Genomic DNA, 22,149 nt, shown 5'->3' with positions numbered 1-22,149 from the left:
ATGAACTGTAAGCTTCTGGAGCGCCATCTATCAGCGAGAAAACCTAATTACAAACTGTAAACGTTAGGAAACATTAGAGAATTTTAGCTGAACTAGGGATCTTGTTTATTAGAGGGCGCTCAATCTTCGTGACGTATTGATAGTATTGATTATTTCCCTAGTCGGCGATCGCCATTTTGACAGTTTTGTAAAAAGCAAAATATCTCCGAAGGAAATTGAATTGAAAAATCCGCGATCATCCGTCCCGTTTTGCGAGCGAACGAATCGTTTTCTTGCTGTTTATTGTTAACCCATTTGGACGGACCAAGGTAGGGTCACTTTCCGGTGAAATTGACGCTAGAAAGTCGGTTTCGTAATGCGATGTTTTCCTGGACCAACGGAGACCTAAACCGTTATGTCGGACGATTTTCGCCTTTGCCTTCCTCTTTGTAGTGATAGTACCGTTTGGTTAAATTATTTCGGGAGTTTTGTAACGATAATTGTGCTTTTTTATTAGTGGAAACCCATTCCAATAAAGTTAATTTATTGTTAATGTTTGTGCCTTCAGATCCATTGTTTATATCCAGTTTAGTTCATTGATCGTCAGGAAACCGACTTTATAGCTTAAATATTGGATTTCCAACATCTCTCTTTTTATCATTGTATGATTCTTTAACAATTAACTAACTTAAAAAAATGTAAGAAGAATTATTAATCAGAACCCCCATTTATAAAACCCAATTCTCTTTCCACAGAAATAAGGTTCGTTCTTGGGTTCTGGATAATCTAAATGGTTGCGTGCAGACAGCATGTCTACATTGCCAGGGAATGCCTCCAAAGGGGAGAAATCCAAACCCAAATTTCAGTCATTGGATATAAATAGTTTGTACAAGATTAGCAGGGTAAGTACTCATTTTTTACAAGAAATTATAAGTGAAAACTGCGATTTTAAAACATTTCGATTTGGTTTATGTCAAAAATGACCTCCAGTAGGCATTGAATGTGCAATTGCATATCTGAGACAAATTTAAAATTTTACGTTGGTCATTTTAATAAATCAAAACAAATTCATAGTTGAAGGAATTCGAAACACAGAGTATCATTGTTCATTTTTAAAAGAAATATACACATGATTTCAAGAAACAATGATTTGGATAGGATTGATTTGTCAGCTCATTTATAAAAAAATCGACTTAGTCCCTGTTGGTCTTCAAATTGCAGTCAGTCAATTAGATTGAAATAGATCATTATTTCCAAAAAGCCCACATATTATTAAGTTATAACAAAGATTTGGAGAAAGAAGAAACTAGACTAGATTGATGCTTATCAACTGATGCTTGATTAATTGATTTGACTGAGTATTAATAAAGATTAATCAGATGAGTTGAAAATCAGCTGATAGGAGTTATCAAGACAAATTTTTTAGAAAACTTTTGTATTTAATTGATATTACGGTTCAGTTGTTTTGTGATTTAAGTTGGATTTATTTCAGCAAAATTAATATATCGTACCAATTTTGAAAGGCCAGTTCTTGTAGAATCAAGTTCCAAGGGCTATCTTGTATAAAAGCTGTTTTTTTACAGATATACAGTATATTGAAAAATACACTGTAAATTGGCTACTTTTCCATCTATTATATTTGGTTGTTAGATGGTTGGTAGCTCTTTAATGTTTTAATTGATATCTCCAGATATGTTCAATAGTTTTCAGCTTGTTGTTTTACCAGAAAATTGGAGGGTATTTTTGAAAAAATTTCACCTATTTATTATTTTTATCATAAGAATACCACTGCTGATTTCAATTTAATATACTAACTCTAAAAATTCATTGTAAAATTAGTTACTATTGATAGTCATTAAGTAAGTGTTTCTATTCCCTATTCTGCAGCAATGACAAGAAATCTGATGTGAAAGTGTTCAATTCTTTGTTAATTATTTTTCCACGGGCAGTGAACTGATTTCAAGGTTCTGAGATAGGCATTTATTTCAGTATTTTCTTTAGCTACATGAACTCAGTGCAAGTGAAAACTTAGTATATAAAATGCTTTATTTGGGGTTCTTGGTAGGGTGAAAATACTGAGAAACCGGCACAAAAAAGTTCATCAAGCTACATTAAACATGGCATGCAAAGTTTGGGTAAGGTACCTAACGCACGCAGAGCACCGGCGAATTTACCCTCTTTGAAGTCCGAACATCACGACTCAGGCTCAGCCGTTCCATTAGTACCACCAGGATCCACAGGATGGGGCAAGCAAGGTTAGTTATACCAGTCGTAAATCTTGAAAATTTGTTTTTAAATTTATGTGAGAGACAATTCTTCCACAAAGCTCAGACCTCATTTTATAATTTCTATGGGGCATATTGTCCTGGCAAACAAAGCTGAGCTTTGTATTCCTAATTGTCAAAGTAGCAATCAACAGAATTAATTGTTTAAGTATTGATATTTTAATTTTCATAGGTTTTTTATCTTCCCTTTATACCCAGTTTTCGAAGGGTAATATGTTACCTGTTTTCAGAGCAAGGGAGTGCACTACCATCGAATGTGTCCCAGAATGGGTCTCCTCCGAATCAAGTACCGACACCAGCTCCTCAGGGACCACCACAATTGACTCCTCACCAGCAAGCAATAGCTATTCCTTCGACAAATATCATTCCACCACACAACAAGCCAGTAAGTTTATTTAATTCCATTTGTCTGTTTGAATTTGAAAATGATTGAGGTTATAATTAGTGAAACGCCAATACCGATCATCAGCAAATCACGTAGAGGAATGTGAAAACCGTTTTGGTCAAAGCCCAATAGTTTTGAAATTATTATTCTGAAAATTGCAAAAACTATAATAATTCAAATATGAATATATGTGGAACAGTTTATATTCGGTATAAAGTCAGCTATATAAAGTATTCCAAATATACCATGACATACCCTAAAATAGAATAACGTACATGGTGTTCCATTTGAAAAAGTGAAAGTTAACAACGTTTGTGCTCTTTGTTGTATAAAGAATCAAACGATACGGAAGTCAGGTTCGGTATATTTACTTGTACTATATTACTAAATTATAAATTTGCCAAATTTTATTAAGATATGTTGACGAGTTATAGAGTTAACAATGATATTCCAGACTTTTTGTGATACTCTGTGATATAGCAGCTATTAACAGCCAGTTAATGTTATCTGATGTAAAACAAAATTAAAAGGTTGCGACTTGCCACTAACAAAATATTGGTGAATACGGAGCTAATGGTTCCGATAGAGAAGCGGTCTTTGTGTGCTAAAATTTTGTTGTGAGATGGTCCATTTGTTTATCACTGTTACAGTTGTGAGTTGATTGATAGGTTGATATACAAGGTGTTTACAAAAGATGTTGCAATAATTAAAGAGGTGATTTCTCAAATCATTTTATGAAAATTTTCTATAAATATTGGTCAAGAAATATATTGTATCCAAAATACAGGGTGTAAATTTTTTTTTATAACGGTTTTTGAAAAATAATTCAAATATCTTTGGACCGATTTTTTTAAATTTGGTGGCGTGATTTGTAGTAACAAGGGGCTGATTTAGCTTCAACTGGATTAAAATTATTAAGTCCAATTGAATCAGAGGGACACCTTAACCAAATTTATTTATAAAAGAATGTACGCCACTGACTTTAGTTTAATTTCGATATTGTTTTCAGATAAGGCAATTAAAAGTTTGGTTTTTTTTTAGAATTTTAATCGTATCTTTCGTTTATAAGATAAAAAATAACAACCTTTTTATTGCATGTTCGTTTATCATACAAAAATATCTTCAAGAAAATCAAAGGATTTATTCCCTTATTTCTTAAAAATATGTTGTGCTTTGATTATTTAAAAAATAATTATTTGTCAAAAAATATTTGGTTTATTTTTCAAAAACCGTTAGTTGAAAAAAATTAACACTATATCTTGGAAATAGGACATTTCTGAACTTATGTTTAAAGGAACTTTTTACATAAAATGACCTGAACAATAATCCCCTTAAATGTTATTGCATTTTTTTTTTAATAGCCTGTATATTGGTTTGGGTTGTGAAATTACTGGCATTGGCCAAACGATCGGTAGACCACTAGTGGCAGTTTTGACAAATACTTACTGTCACCTTTTCCATTATAAAGAAAGAGTTAATTTGCCATTCTCAAGAAAAGATTGTGTATCATGTGTATGAATATATTTCGCGATAAATTTGAAAATGATTGAGGTTATATATTTGTTAAATATCTAAGCAAGGCCTATTTCAAAGCTTGTAAGAATTTTTTAATTGGTCATTATGAGGAAAAATTATAAAGAATACATCTTATTGGCAATTCTGAATGATATAACATATTTCTGGTCAAATTTAAAAATTAGGTAGGTTATAAATTTCCGAAATGCCTTAATATACTTTTGTCATTTAATTGATTTTATTTTTTTATTTTTCAGACTACTGCGATCCCTGTCCAGCCTGTCAGCACATCCGGCGGCGACAAGCTGTGGAGCGCCGTGATGGCGGGAAGCGGCACCGGACAACAGGACGGCGGCCATCCGCCCGCCTATCAGAGCGTCCAGTTTCAGCACGAATTCCCCAGTTTGTCGGCGGGAGATGGCGCCGTCGCCGGCGCGCCGCGCTCCTCGGACTATGCTGCCGGCGCCCACGTAAGCGCAAATCAACACGGCTTAAGGTAGATTACCATTGTCCAAATTATACTTTTAGTCAGATATGTAGTAAAAACAAAAAGCTTCTCTTCAGACTAAAGAAATTCCTTGTCAAATGGTAATATTATTGGATATTAAACAATGTTTTTATTTTCCTTAGCCTCCGCCCTCAAACAGAGGGTTCGTGGACGCAGGGTGGACAACGCGCCGCCGACGGCTCGACCAGGAGTGTCTCGGCGCCCCTGGGAGCGCCACCGCAGCTTGGGGGCCCGGGCGGCCGGCTTCCCGAAACGGTGCCGCCCCAAATGCGGGGCGTGTTACCGCCTTTCATGTACAAAGGTAGCTTCCCCCAAGGAACGCCCCCCGCGGGGCCGGTCACTCACTCTCAACCACTCCCTCATAACGGAGGGCGCAGCGGACGTCCGCCGCGTTTACAGGACCGCGAAGGTCCCTCCGAGGACGTGGTGCCGCGTCCGATCATCCGCGAAGAGGAATTGAATAAATTGGACGAAATCGGGCACGACATGGGATGGGCCACCTCAGACGATATCGACTATAATCAGAAATTGGCGTTTAGTGACGATGAAGAAAGGCCCGTGAAGAGAGAACAGAAACAGGGCAAAGAGAGACAGACACCTCCGAAGCATTGGAACCAGCCTCGGGAAGGTTACAGGGGGCGTCAGTCTGATGACGAAGATGTGCTAGTACAAAAACACCGGCAGCATCAGAAGGAGATTGATTTGGCAATTCAGCGGGCGAAGCAGAGGAAAGAAGAGGAGGAGAAGCGGTTCAATGAGGAGAGTCGCCAGAGAGCACGGAGAAAACTGCAGGAATTGGATGAAAAGGTGCGCGAGAAACGCGATCGCGATAGAGAAAGCGAAATCGGCACCATCAGCCCCTCAGCAGTGCCCCCAAAACCAATAAATCACGTGGAAATTCCATTACCAGAATTCCAGAAAGAGAAAGAGCAAAAAAGTGAAGTTGCAGCTCCCCAGAAAGAAGAGAGCGGCTTTCGACAATTGACTCAAATTGAGGGAAAGACATTTTCTTCTCGAAAACCTCAGTTGAAACCCGAGAGGGAGCACCGTGACCAAAATGGTCCCAGCTTCTCCAGGCAATTCCAAAGCGATCTCCCCCCTAGATTTTTAAAGCAGCAGCGCCCTGCTCCCGTAGCAACAACCGTCAATCAATCTCAATATCAATATGATACGAATCGCTGGACTGCTCCTAGGGCCCCCAGCAGAGGCCGCCCTGAAAGCCCTGATAAACCCGAAGAGGAACGTCGTGAATATAAGAGACAAAGTTCTGAGGATAGCTATCGAAGTTCACAGGATTATACTCCATTGAAGGTTCAAGATGGCCGCTACGCTGAGGAGACTTATATTAAGAAAGAAGAGGATAGGTGGCATTATAACAAAACTGGAGACAAGAAGCATGATTATGAAGAAAAGCGGCCGCAGCGGCCTGATAGTCGCGATTCCCACACTTCTCATAGCTCTCAAGGAAGCTTAAATCGCCGCTCCCGTGATTCTGATTTGAAGGAGTCGATGGGGTCGTGGAATGAGGACGTGGAGGCCGCATATGAGGAAAAGAGAGAGAAGGAGCGTGTCAAAGAGGAAAAGCGCAGTGTACCTTCGTTGGTTCCAGGGCCGATAACGCGAGATCGCATAGAGGCCGAGGATATAAATGAAAAGAGAGCGCTAACGCAGTTGAAAAAGGGAGAAATGCCGGCTACTAAAACTGTCGAGGTTAAGAAGGAAAAAATGGCTTGGCCAGAAAATCCTTCTCATCAAAAATCTGAAATACCTAAAAGTGAGGAAGAGGCAAAGCCCTCTGGAAAGAAATTATTAGTGGAGGATAAGGAAAGATTAAATCGCAGCCGCAATAATAACTCCAATCAAGGAAACAATAATAATAATTGGGCAGGCTCAGATTATCATTCTAGAGGCGGCCCTTGGACTAACAAACGTTCTTCAAGGTGGGGTGCACACAAGCCTGGAGGGAGGGAATTCTACGGTACTGACAGTGACGGCTCTACTGATGCTTACAGTGCCGAATCAAAAGAATCGAGCAAGTCTAAGAAACCTATGGAAAAAGACGAGAAAAACCGGGAGAATAAACAAACGCTGGAACAAAAGAGACACCAAGAGAAACCAAAGGAGAATTACGTGCCCAGGGGAGAACCGTCGAGGCACGGCAGAGGCGGCGCCAGCAACTCTTTCAGAGGGGGCCGTATGGGTGGAATGAGTAAGAGAATCGACGGATATGGGCCTCCGCCCTCTAAAAGTCCTTTCGGGCATCATGAGGACAAAGACAAAAAATCTGAAGACATTTCCCGTGATGTTTCTACAGAAAAAGCGGATAAGATAAAGCAGAATCAGGAAGCGTTGGCTGCCGGGATTATCGGCAAATCGAGGCAGGAAACGAGTGAAAGTAAATCAAAATTGAAACCTAGAAACAAGTCCAAGGGTCGCAAAGAAGAACAAGAATGCGGAGAGTTCTCCGATGGGAGTAAAAGACAGCCGGTAAGCAGATCGTCGTCGCAGCGAGGCGGATTGGGCCCCCAAAGAGATAGACGCGAAAGAAATAATTCGCAACCCATTAAAAGGACTGGAAATTTCGAGCCTAATCCCAAAAAAAACGAAAACAAACCGGATCCACAAAACCTTCTTGCGAGCGCAATTGCAGACATTCCTCTGAAGAATCGCGACGACGAGAAAAGCGATTCGAAAGAGGGGAGCGCAACTGATTTAAATGGAGACTCCGACGGTTTTCAAGAGGTGAAGAACAAAAAGACTGTCAAAGAGAGGCCCAAGGGGTTAGATGAGAAAAAAGGACCTTTCGCAAGGGTTGAAACTAAGGATACGAAGAAACCTGGTAAATAATATTTACAGTTCACTTTTATACATCTAATTCAATTTAAACTCTAACAGGTGGGGGCAAGTCCAGTGGTGTTCAACATCTGACTCCGCAGCAGATTCAGAATATTCCGCCGCTGATGTCCACTCCGGTGAATCCGCCCCATATGTTACCTCCTTCCGCAAAGCCTCAATACGACCAAAGGCTGAACAATAGGCAGACCGAGCTGGCTCCTAGGTGAATTATTACGTATAATTAATAAAATTTTCGGGAATTACTAATAGTAATATGCGTAGATTCGCCAAACAAAAGATGCAAAAGCAAATGCAACAGATGATGGGAGAGCCAGGAGATCGGTCCAAGGTAAGTTTATATCACGGAGTTTTAGGTTTTTTTTTTATTTGACATTTTAATTATCACCTATTAATTTAGGTTAAATGAATACTATTATTTCTATTATTGATATATTCAAATTAATATTATAAGAAATTGATTTTTAACAAGCGAGAATTTGAATATGAATTTAAATATCAAAAAGATGGAAATATGTTTGTAATAAAGAAATATTCTTCAAAGTGGTGGAGAACCTTCGTCAAATTTAAGATTCTGGTAAATGGTCCATCACTATTTTCAGAAAATGTTTCATTCACCATTGTTAGGAAGATACTTGTGGAAAATACTTTTAAAACGAGTGTCTATTGAACCAGACTCGTTGAATGTTATCCGAAATGACATCTTTATAATACTCATTGACAGATGCAATAATAAACATGTTTTACATTTTTTTAACGAATTTATAGGTATCTCAAGTGGGTTACGGAATGCGCGAAAACGCACAAATACAGCCTTCCGCTGGTTCAGCTTGGGACAAACCATTAGGATCACAATTGCGTCCAGTTGATCATGACCCTACCAATTTATTAGGCGTATCTATGGACGGAGTATCATTAGAGACCACCCCAGCTAGCACTGATAAAGTAAATAAATTTCACTTCCATTATAGTTGATTTCTAAGTATTGTTTTTATTTAGCAATTAATAGGTAAAGGCCCGCAGCTAAGCGACAAAAGCCTCCTAGACGGTTCCAGTCCGCCTGTCAACACCATTATTTTTGAGAATACTAACTTTAAATCCGCTCCAGGGGCGCGCGGAGTCAGTCGAGGCGCCTCCAGCGAAAAACCTAGGAAATTGGACGAAACCGTGGATAATAGTGTGTTTGCCAAGCCTATAAACGAGTTGTTGCAAAAATCCTCAGAGGCAGGTGAGCCCATTCAAATGTTCAAGGAGGAGACGGACATGAAATTGGACTTTTTCGGCGCCGATCTCACTCATCTGACCGAGGATAAATCGACGAAGACTCTGTGTATGGCGAAGAGCATCACTACTGTCAATAGGTGATTGTGTGTTATCAATAAAATCGTATTTTGGAAAATAATTTTAATATCAATATTTTTAACATTTCACGCTTTGTTACATGCAATTTTTTAGGATTGTGTTTGTTTTAGTACGATATGCAACGCTGATTCACTGAACATGAAAATCGCGTCGGTAAAGAAGGTGTGGGAGACTTCGGAGCAAGAAAATGAAGATGGTAGCGGTGGAATGAGTTTCGGCACTCCCCTAGATACTGCATTCAAGGGCAGCGACGCGCAGGAGGAACATCACGAGGGCTTCAGTCCGGGCGGCGGTCCGACTGCGTCCTCTACAAATGTATGCAAGGTAATTTGATTACAAGAAAATTGACAAAATTTTGAGTTTAATGATACGAACCAAAGAAAATATAAACTAACTCTCTAGAAGGTCCGTAGGACATATTTTCTGTATGAATTTTTAAGCTTTAAGTCCTCTAGTAAAGAATTTTTTTCCTTTGATATTGGAAATTCATAAAACTTTACTCAAAATAATTATTTGCTTCCTCAGTCCTCATACAGACACCCCTGTGAACGTGGTGATTTTCTTTGATTTTGTTGAAACGATGGTTAAAAATCCATAGTTCTATTATTTATCAGCCTTTTAAAAGACCTATGGTTCAAACAAATTTACTGTCAATATAATATTTAAAAAATAACTTTATTAAGAACCAGACATAGTGAAACTAATGTAAATATTGCAACCTTACGCCTGGTTTTAGTTGTGTAGACAAGTATCTCTGAAGTGATTTCGCTAATAAATCATCATCGAAACAAAAAATTTTGTTTTTTGAAGGCCTTTTTTTATAATTATTGTATTACTTGAAACTTTTAGTGCACTAGTTCTTTGGTCAATCAGATTTCACATATTCTCTCTTTCTCTTACAATTGTATTGCCGCCACTTGTACATAATTTAGGTTAACTAACCCCCAATTTATAGGTGAAACCGACGCAACAGGTGTCTACTGCAACTGGTCAAAATGCGTCCTCTGTGTCCCAACAACCCCACTCGGCGATGGTCGGTCATGCCATGCTGTTGGGCACCCCCCTCTCGCCGCCCCCTCTACAAGCCACTCCCGTGGGCGTGGCATTGGGCCCTCCCCCGTACACGGGCAATCAGCACTTGACCGGATTCCCCACTGCAGCCGCCCAGAGTGTGGGCGGTGCGGGGTCAGCGCAGTATGGAATTTCCGCTATCCCGTCGCCGCCCACCGTACTGTATAATTCGACGCAACAGTTGCAGTCGGGACTATACGGCGCGTTTCTTCCCACCGCTGAGCAGGCAGGAGTGATGGGCACTCAGGGGCATGCACGAGCCGCAGGCGGTTTTGGTCAGTACCAGGCGGCCGGACAGAATTCCTATTTGTTGGGACAGCATGGCAGTTCTCACTATAACGCCCAATCGGTGAGTTAAACTTCCTATCTTGATTTTTTTTGCGATTCTTGCTTGATCTTGCATATCTGAAAATTATAAAAGTTAAAATAGTACTAAGCAAAAAATATGAGATATATGTGAATATATAATAGTTATTTATTTAACAATTACCAAAAGTGATACTTTACCGCTGGATGATTGTAATTGACCGAAGAACACGGAATTTGGTCAGCAATTGAGTACGGTAACTGCACTTTCATACTCCTTAGGTACAATGGTTTCCCTATCAGCGCATAGTTGTTAAGATCATTGTGTTGGAATATTCTACAGTACAGATGTACATATTAAATATGCACAAAAAGTTTTGACACTGACATCTACCCGCTTAATTTGCGTATGGTAAAATGTTACTTTTAGATCAAAATATATGCAGTAAAATCGGAAAAATTGTACAAAATTGGGTTTTTATCATTTTTATATATATTTCAATGTAATTTTACGTTTTTTCAGGTATTTCTCCAGACTGCACCGCATCCCCCTCCCACTGCGCAACCACCCGAAATGTACCCCTCCATGAATAGCTTCCGTTTGTCTGCGGGTCCATTTGGTCAGAATCAGGGCCTCAATAATCCCACTGGGGCGCCGGCTACAGTGCTCATTAGCTCAACCAGTAACAGTTTGATGTCGGCCAGCGTGAAGCCGAGTAGTCAGCCGATTAGCGCTATCGGTGAGAGGTGTTTTCTTTCCTTCGCTATTGTTTAGAATATTTTCAAAAATAAAAAATTTTTATTCAAAAAAATATTAATTTTCAATAGAAGTATTCATTACTCATAGGTTAAATAAAATTTTTGCCAATGGCAAAGAATCAAACTTTCTTACCTAATCTTCTGAAAAAAACATTTGCTCATTTTACTTTTAAAATATTTTAAATGCATAATACGGTCGATGTGTCTGTATTCTCCAAAATAAAAGAATAACATAATTTTTTTCCATTGGGTGAAATAATTTGTTTGTAAGTAGTCAAAAATCTAGATTATGTATTATTTGTGAAAGAAAAATGATAAAAATGGTCAGGCTTTAAATTTCTTTTACCGTGAATAAGAAAATTATCTTGGCAATGGCGAAGAGGCTTAGTCGTGAATTTCAATACCAACATCTCGAATTTGCTATGTTCCTAACCATTTGCTCTTTTTTAGGAACAAAAGCGGGAGGTGTGGGTCAAGCCTACCAACAACAATCGCAGCAAGGGCAGCAAGTCTTCATGGCCTACGAGCCTGCCTTGCAAGCGGCCAATTACCTCCAAGGAGCCGGTGTGATGCAACGCGGCCCCACTGGCCCTCCTGTTCAAAATAACGTTGTTCCGGGCCTACAACCTTCGTCATCTTACTATTCCGGATCAACGGGTAAAAAAATAGTGTGGTGTTTCTGTGTTTGAAATTGCAAACCGAAGTTACCTGTAAAATGATTATTAGAAACTATGTGGAAACGTAATTACTTAGCGTTTCAATGATAGCCCGTGTACGTTGTGTTGCCTACATTTACATTTAACTGATTCCTGCTAATTTATTTAAGTAACTGCTTCTAGCCACATCTCATATATGTAGGTGTTTGTAATTTCCTTTGCGATTTTAAATCAGGGACGGAATTTTCGAAATTTTAATTAAAATTTAAATATTTACACGCTGACACATAATTTGTAACAATTATTTCTTTTTTATTCAACAGGAGGTCAAAGTGCCTATTACCAGCAGCCAGGCAATTCGTCTCTCGGCTCTGCCCCGCAACTCCCTCAACATCAAGCGGGCTACGGTCTGCAGGGTAATATTTTCGGAACTCATAGTCAGTCAAACACCGGTTTGCAGGTGCATTATATATAAATTAAATTGAAAATTTAAATCAAAACTATATTTTTTGTTATAGAATTCCTTTCCTTTTCTCTCGACGCAAATGCAAGTGGCAGCTGCGTTGAACGTACAGCAGTATCGCTCGGCGGCCGCTGCTAGCCTGCAGAGTCCCTACATGAAGGTGGGCGGATCTCCAATGTCAGGTAACCACCCATTAAACGCCTTGCACGAGATTGATAATGACAATAAGTGCGATGTGAAATTTGAGATTTTGTCCCTTTACAGGGGATCAACAGGCGCAGCAGGGCGGACAGAGGCCTCAACAGCTGAAAAGTCCCAGCAGCCAGGAGGTTTTGTCTTCCGTTTTTAATACTGGTGAATTTTAGTCAATTATTTAACACGTACCAACGCTCAAAATGTTTTACTCATTAGATATTGAAACATATTTAATCTAATGACACAACGAACAATATGTATTAAAACAAATTCCATTTTTCAGAGTCAAATGCCATAGAGTTTCTTATTTTTTATCATAAATATTCAAAATTAAATAAAATTTTATGTAAAACTTGTAATTTAAACCTGTTTCACTTGTATAAATTACGGTTAATACTCACGATACTATTATTGATTTTTTTTTTATTGTTTGTGCAGCTCCCCAAATCGCCTCTCCCAAGTCGAACCAAAATAGAGGCAAACACACCCCCCAACAGTCCAGTCCCACTTCTCAAAGAAAGTATAATTTCTATCCGGGCATGGGGGGCCAGCAGAATAATGTACAGCAACGCTATCCAGCCCCCATTCAGCGCCCCATTAACTTTCAACAGCAGCAAAACATGAACTCGATGCAAAGCAACGGTTCCAATCAGAAGCACAATAGGAACAATTCAAATAAAGCTCCAAACAGGCAATACTACGGAGGGCAAGGTAAGCAATTTCTACCTCAAGGTCTTTCAAGGTCTCCATTGTTTTTTTGCCTTAGGCGGTCCAATGCCTTCGAGCCATCATCAAAATGACAAACCCGAGGATACTAAAATGCCCGACAGCGCAACAGCTCCTAAATCTGCAGCTGCGGACCTTTCTGCAAAGGATCCTATCAAAGACGAAACTCCTGTGTTGAAGGAGTAATTTTAAGTACTAAAACTGTTGTCGTTCTTTTTCCTTTTTATGTAAATCACTCATTCGTAAACAATTTGATCGCGTTCGACGGAGCAACGCGCGTGTATTTTCTCATGAACGTGTACCTTTACCGGCAAGTTGAAAGTGTATTTTTAACATAACAATATTTAGTTGTACTGTGTATAGGAGTAATTCGCGGCTATGGCTTCTCTGTCTTAATATACTTCTAACGATTAAGCTGAATTTGTAGTACAGTTTGTTTTTCATGACACCAAGCTGTAATACTAACCCGGCTTAACCATTCTATGTATATTTATTTGATAAAGATGTAAAGGTAGAGCGTTTTTGTAAAGACGCAGGGCAAACACGAACCCCTGCACGCTCGCAGTACAGGACGATTGAAAAAGGCTTTTTCAAGCGCTATAGCTTCGCCACTTTCTGTCCTGTCATTTCTCTCTTAGATAGGAAACTTTGACTAGTTTAATTAAATGCCGTATTTAATGAGTTGAATGATCTTTTTCGAACTGCTAGCTTAACGGAAAAACGGTCGTTACGTTATAGCTTTGTCACGGAAATCGCAATATTATTATACTTATTTTGAAATGGTGTTCACACGTCTAGGGATTAGTAGTCTCGGTATTGGAGAGATTTCAGTATTATTTATGTTTCGGTTACATAATTTAATTTTGGTTATTCGAGAATTATTTTTTGTTCCAATGAAGTAAATTCCTAGACGATGATGATACAACCTTTCCTCGTCATTCATTGTAGTCACTGTGGGCTCTCAAATAAAATTCTCATTTAACAGGGGTAGAAAGTACAGGGTCTTCCAAGTGTCTCACAATGAGTATGTGAAATATAGGTTCAATTCGAAATGAGGCACACGATTAGGATTATCCTGTACATATCCCTTAAAAAAATTAATTAATAGCGAAGACCTACAGCTTTGCAATGAAATAAAAATTGAGGAACGCAGTGTGAGCAAAAAATCGTGAGTCAGTTTATATTTAATATACTGCCCAAGTTTGACTCATGAATTTTGGGGCACACTGTAAAATAAAAATATATTTGAAGACTCTGTATAAAATCGTTAAATATCGCGATAAATAGACTGTTCTTTTTCACAGCAGTATCAGTTTACTCGTATAAATTATTTATTTTAAGATATTATTTAAACATTCTAGGAAAATAAATGGTTTAAATGATAAATATTTTTTATTTTATCACAATATCCAAGGCATATTGCTTTAGAACTGAGGTACAATTAACGGTTTTTGTTGCTACTATGTTTTATATTTATTTTATTATATATATGATGTATGATAATACACGCTTCGACTTTAATAAGGTTTGGTTTCGTAGCAGCCGTTCGATTCCGCCGTCAAAACTTGAGCCGACAACTTCAATTTTTTAGTCCAAAAATTTTCGTGATTCAATTAATCCATGGCATTTCTTCAGGTATTTTACTAACACTATAACGTCTCGTATCAGTAGAGCAGAAATGCGAGGAGGTATATTTAACTCTAGATAATTTTTACACAACCTTCGACAAACCAACATCGGCAGAATTTTACTGAAAATTTAACATTTTGTATTAGGAATCCAAAAGTGCGAGGAAGTTTATTTAGCTCCTGATAGTTCTTGAACGGGTTTTCAGTAAACGAACCATACGGTACGTTCAATGTAGAATTTTGTTGAAAATTTAACCTTTTGTATCAGGAATGCAGAAATAATATCGGATTATCAGGAAATTAATACACCTCCTTACATTTTTGCATTCCTGGTACGAAATGTTAAATTTTGAGTAAAATTTTGCCTTGAATATCTTTGAAAAACCAGTGGCATTTATGATAATTTTACCTAAAGGAAAAATAACAGGATTATTACGAATTGAATATATTTCCTACTATTTTTGCATTTCTGATACAAAATGTTAAGTTTACCAACTAACTTTGATAAACCAAATATCCTTAAAATCAAAACGAGAAATAATAAGTCTTTCTTCTTCACATAAATCATTTATTTAAAATGGTTTAAGAATATGTATTACTTCTAAATAAAGGTCAACTTCCTTATAGTGGCAAATGTTTTAATTAAGTAATATGAAAAAAATTATCAATGAATAGAAAAGCGATTAAATGAGAGAGTTAACCATACAGATCACCGCTTTCCATCGCTTGTTGGTAACTCTTGCCTCCAGCTTTCTGTGCATCCAGCTTGATCATGTCATCTATCCTTAAAATGGTGATGGCGGCTTCGGTAGCGAATTTGAGAGATTTGATTTTGGAAATCGTTGGTTCCAAGACACCCGCTTTCTTATTGTCACGCACAGTACCTTCAATAAGATCGAGACCCACATATTTCAGGTTAGTATGTTCCACCTGAAAGCAAATTAACGCAGCTAATGCAAGTCTAAATAACTTGATAGGGAATTTTTCTTACCTTAGTTTGACTGGAATTATGATACGCCCGCAACTTGGCTACCAAATCGGTGGCATCTTTGGCGGCATTCACCGCTAACGTTTTCGGGATAACCAACAGACTTCTTGCAAATTCTGCGATGGCCAATTGTTCCCTGCTGCTCAACGTGGTAGCGAAATTTTCCAAGTAGATAGAGAGACCTGCTTCGACGGCTCCGCCTCCAACAACTACACTTTTTGACTCCAACACGCGCTTAACTACGCACAATGCATCGTGCACTGACCGCTCCATTTCGTCGCAGTAAAAGTCGTTTGGCCCACGGAGAATAATTGAAGCCGCAGTACGTTGTTTCGGGCTGAAAGAAATGACGTTCTCAATAATTAAAAAAAAAAAAAACGCGCAAGCAGATCAAATATACTTTTTAATAATGATAAGTTCATCGTCTGAGATTCGGTCCTGCACGACCTCAGCCGCCTCCCCCACCATGCTGGCATCAAAAGATTCCTCTCCATCCATGTTGGATAGGGAAGTCAAGAAAGTTGCCCCAGTAGCTTTAGCGATACGCTTTAAGTCCACTTTCTTTACCCTCCTGACTCCCATTGCTCCAGCTTCAACAAAATATTTAAGACACAAATCGTCGATGCCTCCAGAGCAAAGAATAACGTTAACACCGGCATTTAAGATCTTTTGAATGCGCTCTTTAGTAATGTCTAATTCCCGAGCACGAACTCCTTCAAGTTTCTCAGGATCATTGACCAATATCTGAACACCCATTTTCATCTTTGCTTTTTGCAGAGAAAAATCGAGACAGGCGATTTTAGCACCTGTTATTCTCTTTGGCATGGCCTGGCTGGCAACAGTGCAGTTAAGTGCATATCCTTGTACTAAGATACTTTCCCTGAAACCACAATAGTTTGATTAAATCTTTTAAAAATAGAGAAACAAATTGTTTATTACATAGTGGTTCTTGTCCAAAAATCAATGAAATAACATTCGTAATGGACTTGATTATGTTAAGAAAAATATTAATATTGAATGGACTCTGTTGTTCACACCAAAGCACACTTAATCTCAGTAATATTTATTTTAAAATAAAATAGGGTAAAACATTTTTAAACAATGACATAATTCAAATCTCCTTTAACACAGGCTTACCTAGCACTGCGTCCATGGGCTTTAAGGACATTGACTGCTTTAATTGGATAGAGAGGACTGCCTTTTGCATCAGTAATTTTAACTGCACAAGCAGCATCTACCACTATGGATGAAAACAAATCAGCATCACTGAGAAATTGTTAAGGAAGACCCAGGTTTAAAAAAAAAAGCAAGATTTTTTTTTTTAAAGGATACGCTCCAATAATCTTAGAACTCATGGAAGTTTTAGCCACATTAATGATACTCTCCTTGCCCAATTCCTCCACAGGAATTGTTAGATGGTCCTGGATGTATCTGCAAGCCTCCTTACAGGCTAATCTATATCCACTGATTATTGACGTGGGGTGGATCTTTTGCTTCACCAACTCATCTGCATTCTAATAATAACTCTCAAAAATTTTCTTTCTAACAGATTGGAGAAAATAAACCTTCAAAAGTTCAGCAGCAATAATAACAACTGAGGTAGTGCCATCACCAACTTCTTCATCTTGCAACTGAGCTAGTTCAACTAACACTTTAGCTGCTGGATGTTCTACCTCAAGAAGTTGCAAAACAGTGGCCCCATCATTGGTTATAGTCACATCTCCTATATCATCCACTAACATTTTATCCAGCCCTACAGGGCCTAGGGAGCTTTTTACTATGTTGGCAATAGAGGCTGCTGCCATTACTAAAAAAAACAACACATGACACTTCAGTAGCAGTCTACAGCATTGGTACGGGACTGAGAAGTTAAATTTATATCTTATATGCAAGGAAATCATGGAAATTCAAGGATTTTATATAAGAAGTTTTCTTGGGGTGTCCGCTTGGGGTTCACGAAGGGGCTACCGCATGACAGTCACGTTTTGAGGTTAAATTTTCCAGTACATGCTAAACTTACCATTTTGAGTGCGTACTGGGGCTCCCGAGGTCCTTTGACCAGCCACGGATAAGGGACTCGCTACAATTGACATTATTTAATGCAAAATCAAGCAAAATATCAGAAAAACTCTATTAAAAAGTTAATACACTTTTCAATGAAAATTCTAGCGAAAAACTGAGGTCAACAATGACATTGACAGATAAATTGGGGGACTTTCTAATGCTTCCTTAGAGCAAGCAGAATTTTCCAATATTAATATCGATAAGTTACCCTACCGATATCGATAATTGGTTATAGGAGAAAATATTAATTCATTTTTATAGTAAAATTTCTTGTTGTGGTTAATGATATTTTAAAACTTCAGTTTTAGAACAAACACATATATAACAGCCATAAATTCTCCACACTAAAAATTTTTCTGTTGAAAAAAATTCCATTTACATAGTCGACCCTACCCGATCAACTGATAAATGTCAAATTTAGACTTTTTATTATAACCTAAAAAAATCGCTTATTTTCAAATATTTTAGAGGGAAACTGCTATTAATAATTTTTTAAAAATAATTTAGAACTTTACTAATAATTCTTCAAAACCATGGATTTAAACGCGAGACGTCGAAGGGCCCACATCACCATAATAGACACTGAAAAGAGCTTCTACTCCCAAGATCTCACCATGTACTCTGAATGGCCAACAGTCCAAACTTCCCTCTCAGAATTCGAAGAACTCGCTATGGAGAGAGTGCAGCTACTCCGAATAATGGAGCAGTCCTCATTGAAAGGTCACAAGTACTTTTCTGAGGAGTGGAAGCAGTGCATCAAGGAGGATTTACTAAAGCATGGCCTGAAAAAATATGCCCGAGTAATGAGTGGTTTTGGGGGGCATACGGAGGCCGATTTGGCTGCCCGAAGAGCAGATTATTTGTCTCATTTCATTCTGAGAATGTCCTATTGTCGTAGTGAAGATTTAAGAAAGTGGTTTATTGCCCGGGAATTGGATTGGTTCAAGTTGAAGTTTCTTGCACAGAGCACTGAAGGTAAGTCAGTAAAAGGATATATTCTCCCACAAGTGAAGTTTGATTTTCAGCAATACAAACATTTTTACAAAGCAATAAGCTGGATTACACCCCTATTTCTAAGGAAGAAAAAGAGGAACTCAAAACAGAACTTATTGAGTCCACTAGGGGGATGACTGATGTCATATTCCCCACAATGGATTTCTATAAAGTGCCCTTCAAAGACATTCTTTTTCTTGTCAAAACCAAGAGAGTATTCTTAAAACTAGGGTTAGAACTTGTTGATACCGTCAGACTTTCTTGTTTCAATTATCATTTTTTAGTTTTGGGTTTGTGCCCATGTCTGAATTGGTTGTGTGTCTTTTGTCAAAGTTTCGAAATATTTTAAGTGAGAGTTTGAGTACTACCAACCATCGTTTGCCTCACTTGGCAGATGATAGGATTACAGATTTATTACAAACATTGCATTTTAGTTACACAGGGAATGAATATGTAGTTAGCGACAACAAGGTAGGTTTTAGGATTAATACAATAATAATAGGGAGTGGAACATTAAATCAATAGTTGTTTGTCTAGCTAATCTAAATGCAGAAAGTATTTGTTCACCACGTACTTATTGTACTTGACCAAATTTTTTATTTACAAACTTGAAATTGCTCATTAAGGATTCTTGATAATTATGAATTTGTTAAAAATATTTACTTTTAACTAGCCGGTAGGTGGAGCCGCTCATGTTTACAAAGGTACAAAAAAAATTGACCTAATTTTTTTGCTCTCCTTTAACAATTTTATTATTCTGATACTCGGAAATTTTTTACATAAAACAAATACCTGTAACCATTCTCAAATATTTTCATTTAAGTCTTTTGGTGTGTTGGCAAATATTTATAAATGAATTCCATTGCTGAAAATCCCACTTTGAGTTCACAAATGCGTGCGGCAAAATAATTCTTCTGTACGTTTAGTAAAGAAAAAAAGTTTAATCGCACGAATGTAAATGACCACGTGGTAATAGACGCATAAAAATATTCGGCATTTACACATATCACTTTATTTTGCGTATGGTAATAATTAGTACCAAACACGTACGATGAAGTGCTAGTTTCAGCTCAAATTTCAGGACGCAGTAAATCCCGCAGATATAGACCAGTTTGCCAAGAAGCATTTCCCTCTATGTATGAGAAATATGCACGAAACTTTACGGGCCAACCATCACTTAAAACATCATAGCAGATTGAGTTATGGCTTGTTCCTAAAAGCGATAGGTGTGCAGTATGAAAATTTTATCGAATTTTGGAGGCAAGAATTCACCAAAAAAATGGATAATGAAAAGTTTAATAAGAGTTATTTGTACAACTTTAACCACCAGTTCGGGAAAGTGGGCAGAATGATGGATTATCTGCCATACAGTTGCAATAAGATTATCATGGGTAGCGTAGGACCTGGGGAAGCCCACGGATGCCCCTTTAGACATTTCGACAGTGTAAACCTCAAGGCGAAGCTCAATGAGCATGGGGTGTCTCAGGAAGGTCGGTTTTTGGCGTCTGTTTTCAATCCAAAATTGTAACTTTTTTATTGACTCTCCAGCTAGTCGTGACATTATGGGATTAGTGAAAAATGGGCATTACCAAATGGCTTGTACAAAGTATTTCGAAACGACTCACGGTCAGGCGCCAGCCCTTACCATCAGCCATCCCAACCAGTACTATGAGGAAAGCATGAATTTAGTCAAAGAAAAAGCTGTCAAGATAGACAATAAATGATTCTGGAATGATCTAATATTCGCTTTATTTCTTTTCCTTTGCCTCGTGCCTCAATTACATTATATCCATTGAAACAGGTAGTTGCGCCATGAACGTAACAACTTCGAAAGTTTCTCAAACTTTCCAGTGCTTTTCCGCTTTCGCAACGAGGTGGTCCGGGAGTTCGGGCGTGCGCGGCAGCCGCCCGCGACAAAGTTTTGCCGGCACGTGCTTGAACTTTCAATAAAAATCTCATCCTTATTTTTAACTTCAATTCAGTTTAATGTGTGCTAAAACCGTTCTGTACGCAATAAGGTAATTCAATTTAAATGTATAATAAAAGAAAAATCCACCTTAAAGTATAAATAATTTGACCATTTTTTAAGTGATGCTGTTGTAGCGTCGGCATTGCACTGAAGTACTGCGTGTCTCATTTCCGAACAAGAGAACACTGAAAGATCGATCAGTAACATGCGAATGTGGTGAAAGCGTGCGGAAAAACTGCCGGTACACCTCCTCCAACGTAATTTCTTATGTATTCGGACGTTGAACTTTCCTTCAGGCTCACAATTTTCACTATCGATCACCGCGAGACTGTTCGATGATAATTATTAGGAACTAGCATGCATTTTGGATAATGCAGTTACATCTCTACCGGGTACCATTATGTCAATGTAGTTGGAAAATTATTAACTAATGAGAAATAAGTTCGTTAGGCCAGAACGGATCTAGGAAGTTTTTTTTTTTTTTTTTAATTAGATTAGAAAAATACTTCTCGGATTTTAATAAGCATATAAAAACATTGCAATTAATTTATAAAAGAACTAATCAGTACTTCAGTGTTAGCTACCAAAGTGTACAGGGTGTCCTATTTTCGATGTAATGGAGGGATTTTAGATATTTTTCGAGTGGACGGACAAAAATCATGGCCGTGACCTTTGGCCCGATTTTCGAGTCAAATTTAATAATCTAAACAGTTTTTTGACATCTCGACTCGTTTGAGAGATACAAAATACAAATTTTGGCAAAAACATCTTTCTGACATTTTCTTATGTGCAACCTAGTGACGTAATCGAATTTTTTCCAGATTCATTTTTTTTTGGAGTTACTCACCAAAGTTGCTTTTTTTAGAGAAACTATAATTGGCCATAACTCACTCTATTAACTAGATTTTTTTAGCTTTCTGAAACAGTAATTCCCGGGTAGCTCACATATATCCTGATTAAAATAAAGGTACTGATATTGTACTTCCGTTTGTCTTGTCCTGTGGTACTCCAATTGAAAAATTCGTTTTATCATATTACTAGGAAGTGTAGTTGGAAGCCTTATTTTTTTTAATAATCATAGAACTCTCCCAGAATTAAAGGTAATGCCTTATGGAAGTTTAAAAGTTTTTATTTCAAGCCCACACTGTCTAATTTTCTCCAACTGTGAATGAACATCCTGCTTAATAGAAAACGATTGTACACGATTCTCAAATCAATGGATTTGTGAGTATGTGGGCTTCGCTGGAAAGCAAATCATGTGGCGCTCTACCTTTTTAGACAGGCAATCTCATGTTTTCTTCGTTTTTATTGCATATATGATAATTAATTGCAATTTTTTTAATTTATTTTTCAAATTGATACTTGTTTTTAAGAACCAGGAGTTTCGAAATTTATATCTTCAATTAAATTTTTTGTTATTGTTCTTACTTAAAAAACTATGTTC

The 22,149-nt window shown here is 37.9% G+C and overlaps 3 protein-coding genes across 5 annotated transcripts; 2 read left to right on the top strand and 1 right to left on the bottom strand.

Annotated features, from left to right (window-relative positions):
- The first annotated feature begins 161 nt into the window (after positions 1 to 161).
- On the top strand, positions 162 to 14,449 carry nocte (no circadian temperature entrainment). Of its 3 annotated transcripts, none has more exons than XM_066295289.1 (19): positions 162 to 308; positions 735 to 881; positions 2,045 to 2,234; positions 2,495 to 2,649; positions 4,422 to 4,660; positions 4,795 to 7,511; positions 7,568 to 7,730; positions 7,790 to 7,856; positions 8,294 to 8,470; positions 8,525 to 8,886; positions 8,998 to 9,202; positions 9,843 to 10,307; positions 10,788 to 11,004; positions 11,474 to 11,680; positions 12,003 to 12,139; positions 12,198 to 12,324; positions 12,407 to 12,496; positions 12,776 to 13,048; positions 13,104 to 14,449. In XM_066295289.1, the coding sequence occupies exons 2-19, from the start codon at positions 789 to 791 to the stop codon at positions 13,247 to 13,249; spliced, it is 6,030 nt and encodes a 2,009-aa protein (XP_066151386.1). In that variant the 5' UTR covers positions 162 to 308; positions 735 to 788; the 3' UTR covers positions 13,250 to 14,449. The 3 variants fall into 3 exon arrangements, with proteins under 3 accessions (XP_066151386.1, XP_066151385.1, XP_066151387.1); XM_066295288.1 differs by having other exon boundaries at positions 8,998 to 9,211; XM_066295290.1 differs by lacking the exon at positions 13,104 to 14,449 and having other exon boundaries at positions 8,998 to 9,211; positions 12,418 to 12,496; positions 12,776 to 12,911.
- Positions 14,450 to 15,120: 671 nt separating this feature from the next.
- Positions 15,121 to 17,875, bottom strand: CCT1 (chaperonin containing TCP1 subunit 1). The gene is made up of 7 exons (XM_066295292.1): positions 17,700 to 17,875; positions 17,245 to 17,486; positions 17,012 to 17,193; positions 16,817 to 16,945; positions 16,080 to 16,559; positions 15,683 to 16,016; positions 15,121 to 15,621 (listed from the first exon to the last, which is right to left on the bottom strand). The coding sequence occupies exons 1-7, from the start codon at positions 17,770 to 17,772 to the stop codon at positions 15,388 to 15,390; spliced, it is 1,674 nt and encodes a 557-aa protein (XP_066151389.1). The 5' UTR covers positions 17,773 to 17,875; the 3' UTR covers positions 15,121 to 15,387.
- A 202-nt stretch (positions 17,876 to 18,077) lies between these two features.
- On the top strand, positions 18,078 to 20,476 carry Prim2 (DNA primase subunit 2). Its single transcript, XM_066295298.1, has 5 exons — positions 18,078 to 18,718; positions 18,769 to 18,967; positions 19,021 to 19,207; positions 19,818 to 20,226; positions 20,285 to 20,476. Exons 1-5 carry the CDS (start codon positions 18,277 to 18,279, stop codon positions 20,458 to 20,460), a joined length of 1,413 nt encoding a protein of 470 aa, XP_066151395.1. The 5' UTR covers positions 18,078 to 18,276; the 3' UTR covers positions 20,461 to 20,476.
- The last annotated feature ends 1,673 nt before the right edge of the window (positions 20,477 to 22,149 follow it).

Source organism: Euwallacea fornicatus, chromosome 22 (genome assembly GCF_040115645.1).
Source record: "Euwallacea fornicatus isolate EFF26 chromosome 22, ASM4011564v1, whole genome shotgun sequence".
Taxonomy (NCBI): Eukaryota; Metazoa; Arthropoda; class Insecta; order Coleoptera; family Curculionidae; genus Euwallacea; species Euwallacea fornicatus.
The sequence above is the reverse complement of the archived record's forward strand: the minus strand, read 5'-3'. Positions and strand labels throughout refer to the sequence as shown.